The 5,004-nt window shown below is 38.2% G+C and overlaps 1 protein-coding gene across 1 annotated transcript; it reads left to right on the forward strand.

Annotated features, from left to right (window-relative positions):
- Positions 1-304: 304 nt before the first annotated feature.
- Positions 305-4,300, forward strand: LOC131927884 (uncharacterized). Its single transcript, XM_059283754.1, has 4 exons — positions 305-428; positions 2,762-2,909; positions 3,428-3,554; positions 4,158-4,300. Exons 2-4 carry the CDS (start codon positions 2,804-2,806, stop codon positions 4,264-4,266), a joined length of 342 nt encoding a protein of 113 aa, XP_059139737.1. The 5' UTR covers positions 305-428; positions 2,762-2,803; the 3' UTR covers positions 4,267-4,300.
- The last annotated feature ends 704 nt before the right edge of the window (positions 4,301-5,004 follow it).

Below are 5,004 nucleotides of genomic sequence, written 5' to 3' on the forward strand. Positions count from 1 at the left end.
AAAATGAGATTTCACCACTTTTAGCTTTCGAACTTGATTATTGAAAAAATGCACCAACCACCCACACACACACACACACATACACACCACACACACATAAAAATATATACATACATACTATCACTCTATATATATATATATATATATATATATATATATATATATATATATGTCCTAGACAGTAAAGCTTATTTCAAAGTTAAACGTTTTCCTAAATAAGGAAATTAGATAATTCAAATAAATTAATGCATTCATTCATTTCCGCTGTATTAAAATAGCCGTTCCCGGGCTAATTACATTAAAGGGAAATAATGATCGTAGTTTCCTCATTAGGACTGATTGCTTCTTGGCTTATATAAGCAGGGAGACAACTACAACATGGTCATCTGCAGTCTCTTGTGTTAGCACCAGATCTTCTAAAAGCTAAGGTAAGATAGGTTTTGTGTCCATTACTATAACACTAGAGTTAAACTTGCCGCTGGTATTAGGGTTAAGGTACGTCTAAGATAAGGTTATGGTTGAGTTTAGGTTTAGAGGTTTGGAAGATAAGGTACCATTGTTTTTCAAACTAAGATGTTGTTTGGGTATAGTGTAATATTAAGATAATAAAACATCGTCATTAGCTGTTTTTATATTATATATATATATATATATATATATATATATATATATATATATATATATATATATATATATATATATTTATATGTGTGTATGTGTGTGTGTATGTATCTATATATGTATATATAAGTGGGATAGATGAAGTAGAGTTCACCACATTCTCTGACCTCGTTTCTCTTGCCCCGCCGCCATCATTTCTCCTTGCTTGAGTGATATCAACGCGATACTATCGGGATAGTATTTGGGCGTTCTACCACAAGACAAACGTTACAGGTATAATTATAGGTCCTATATAAAAATGTAGGTTGATTTTAATAAAAAAAATAAACTTAACTCCAAAACAACAAAACGAGTAATTGCTTAAAAATTGAATCTAATTAAAAATTTGTTAAGCGTCGTTTCATTTCAATTTTCGTTGGTAAAGGGAAGGAACCCGGATACGTGTTAAATATAACAACGCTAGGGGCGATAAATCACTTCCTACATTTCTAGCAATAGGTTAAGTCAGGGGTCTCCAAACTACGGCCCGCGGGCCGAATGCGGCCCGCGAGGTCCTCTCATCCGGCCCGCGGAGATCTTTTTGTCCACGCAAAAAACATTTGTTGGTGATAGCTGAGGAACTTTTCCCAGAAAAATCAAAGACATGTCTGGAAGAAAATGGCCCCCGAACTGAACTTTGATAGTCAATGCGGCCCTCGGGCTGAAAAGTTTGGAGACCCCTGGGTTAAGTGTACCAAAAGGTGAATGTGTGAAGATGAGGGAGTCTAGACACTTTATCGTGTAGATCAGTTGAGATTGATCGTCGATGTATGTGTCAGTTTAGCGTAGGGGCGTAGCAGCACAATTCAGCGCCCGAAGCAACCCCCCCCCCCCCCCTTTAACCACAACGGTTTCTTGTTCCCGTTAAAACGCTGAAACCTCAATACAGTACCGTGTTGGTTGTATCCTCTTTCCGGTATCAATATTAGGCGTATGATTAGGGTTAGATTCTGACATAGGGGTAGATTTACGGTTTTTTTTTTCTTTATATTTTGACAGGACTATTTTCTTTTGTTGAGATTATAAACGAAAACCGAAAAATTTAATTTTGAAGTCATCCATATCTCTAACTATTTTTACCCATGTTTTTTAGTTCCTTTTGTAATTTACTGTCTCGATTAAGGTTTGATTAGGGACTCCAATTAAAAATTAAAAAAAAAAATATTGTTTCGATGTACACTCCAGTCCGTTTAGAGACGCCTCTGCTTGCCCCCTTACAATCACTTTCCTCCCCCACCAGTAGCGTAGCGAGGGGGAGAGGGGGGGGGCGGACATATGTCCCCGGGCGTCGACCTTAGGGGGCGCCAAAATGGGTTGGAAAAATAAATTGAAAGGTTGAGGGGGGGGGGGTGCAAATCGAATGTTTGAGGGGGGGGGGGGTGCAAATCGAAAGTTTGAGGGAAGGAATGCAAATAGAAATCTTGAGAGCGGGGGGGGGGGGGGGGGGGGGCAAATCGAAGAGCTTGTCCCCGGGCGCCGGGAAGGGTCGCTATGCCTCTGTCCCCCACTCCCCAATCACCACTCACTTCAATCCCCCCACACCCCATTAACTTCCATATTCCCCCACTCCCCAATCACCACAAACCTCAATCCACCCACACCCCACTCCCCTCCCTATTACCCCTATTCCCTATCACAATTCCCTATCCCCATTCCACGATCACCATTTCCTTCCCTCCCCCACTCCGCAATCGCCACTCCCCTCCCTATTCCCCACTCCACCATCACCATTCCCCTCCCTCTCCCCCACTCCCCCATCATCACTCCCGTCCCTATTCTACCATTCCCCATCACCACTCCCCTCCATATTCCCCACTCCCCCATCACCACTCCCCTCCCTATTCCCCACTCCCCCATCACCACCCCCCTATTCCCCCACTTCCCCATAACCACTCCCCTCCCTATTCCCCACTCCCCCATCACCATTCCCCTCCCTATTCCCCAACTACTCGATAACACTCAAGCCACTACCCCTCTATCTCCACTCAACCCCCCTTTACTCCACCATAATCCCCCCCAAGACACAGTATAGATACGCATGAAGGAAACATGTATCAAACATCCCCATGTCAACATGCACCCATTCAATCCACACTTACAGGTCAACTTTTCTCAACCCTTTGGATAACCAACAACTGAAACCATGACAAAAATGAACGGACAAGTGACCTTAGCAATTCTTGTCGTCTGCTGGTTGGGTGCAGCAGTAGCTGACGAGGACGGATCTCGTCTGTCTCCCCCCAGGCCAGGTAATCTTGGCAGTTGGCCTAATTAGTTAATTAAATTAGCTTCAATTTTCTATTTTTAGACACTTTTTAAAAATAGAAAAAAGCGAGAAAAAGTCATTTTCTTTTTTGCGGAAACAGCAGGAATATAGAAAAGCAAAGAAGTATAAATAATCATATAGAGAATCTACCTTTCCAACCAGTTAAATAAATTGAGCAGTTAAATTATGCTTGTGCATATGATAAAAAACTTGGACGCCCATTATCTTAGTGTAGGGATATCTCATTTTTTATTTCTGTAGGATGAATAATCAATAGCTATTTTTATTATGGTACGATTACGCAAATTATGCTTTTAAAACCAGAGGATTTAATTGATAATATCGTAATTTATAGTGTTTTTTTTAATTAAAATTAAGTTTGAATTTGTATTTTTTTAAATATTCAAATCTAAGAAATGTAACTCTGTTAGCCTAAATCAGCAATCATAATTATCTTTTTTACCTCCCTTTGACCATAACTCACCGTTAAAATATTTTCAGCCATTTCATGTGTTGACCAATATTCACGTGACGCATGTCTGAGACGTCCAAACGGCGACTACCCACTCTGCAGCCATTGTCAGTATGGCTACTACGCCACCTGCTCTAACGAAATTCTTTATCTGAGGTAAGTTGTCACACTTTTTTTTACCTGAGTTGTAAGACTTTTTTTTTACCTGAGTTGTAAGACTTTTTTACCTGAGTTGTAAGACTTTTTTTTACCTGAGTTGTAAGACTTTTTTTTACCTGAGTTGTAAGACTTTTTTTACCTGAGTTGTAAGACTCTTTTTTTACCTGAGTTGTAAGAATTTTTTTTACCTGAGTTGTAAGACTTTTTTTTACCTGAGTTGTAAGACTTTTTTTTACCTGAGTTTTAAGACTTTTTTTTACCTGAGGTAAGTTGTCAAAAGTTTCTTTACCTGAGGTAATTTATCAGGCGTTTGTTATCAGATATAAGATGTAAGATGTTTCTGTATTTAAATGTAACCACGACTAACCAAATTTTTATACTTGACGCTTAGCATCAAACAAACCAAAACACGAGTTATATTTTTTTAAAGTTGTAACTCGGCTAGTCTTCTGGTGTGGGTGAAGCAGAGTTGACCTGAGTATTTGAACAATTAGTTACTTTTCAGACCTATAGAATATCACTCTTGTAATTTTATTTGACCACAAAATAAACATTCATGTATCCCAACATGCATCATGTTAATTTCCTTCCTGTTTACAGACCCTGTCCCGATGCCTACTACAACGGTAACCGTTTTGTGGCCAAGATGGTGTTTAACGTCTACACGAGAGACTGTCAGAAATATGCGCCAAATTGCCCCAGATACTGATCCACCCACACACATTCGCACACAAAAAAAAATAATTGCGAAATAAAATTTAAAAAAAAATTAAGTTCGTTTTTTATTATCATTCAAATTTTTGTTTTGTTGGATCAATGTAGCTTTTTTTTTTTACACAAAACTTACATTTCTCTTAAATAGTACCCTGTTTCATTATACAAAGTAAAACATCATCTTATATTTGTACGTGTGGAAAGATAGAATAACATACTGTAAGAATGTATGTGGTGTGAAAGCTGCATGTTAGTTTTTCAACAGTTATTTTTAGCTTAAAAGGAATAAATCGGATTCGTTTCCGTCTAGTGATGTCCTTAATCATTGGAGAAAATCTTGTCATTAATCATAGTACTACTCCAAACAAGGATATGCATGGCCGTCCTAAATGACCCTGATGTTAAAACATGGGCTTGAGAACCCGTCCAAATTTACACTTATTCCTAAAAATGTACTCGCATAGCCGTCCAAATTGACCGTTATTTCTAAAAATGTAATTGCATAGCCGTCCAAAAATCCCTTATTTAAAAACGTTCTAAAATGCCAGTCCAAGACATTCTACGTATTCATATCAAAATTGCCAGTTAACTGATAAGGTATTTTTTCAAACAAACATACATAAGTATAAGTATATCATTTCAATATTCGGTTTAAAACGTTAGTCAAAATATTTAAAACTAGTAATATTGGTTTTACATTATTTTATAGTCTCTCCTACTCTCCGCTCAAATA

The sequence above is a fragment of the Physella acuta genome, unplaced genomic scaffold (assembly GCF_028476545.2).
Source record: "Physella acuta isolate Inbredline_101_S28 unplaced genomic scaffold, ASM2847654v3 ptg001442l, whole genome shotgun sequence".
In the NCBI taxonomy this organism is placed as follows: domain Eukaryota; kingdom Metazoa; phylum Mollusca; class Gastropoda; family Physidae; genus Physella; species Physella acuta.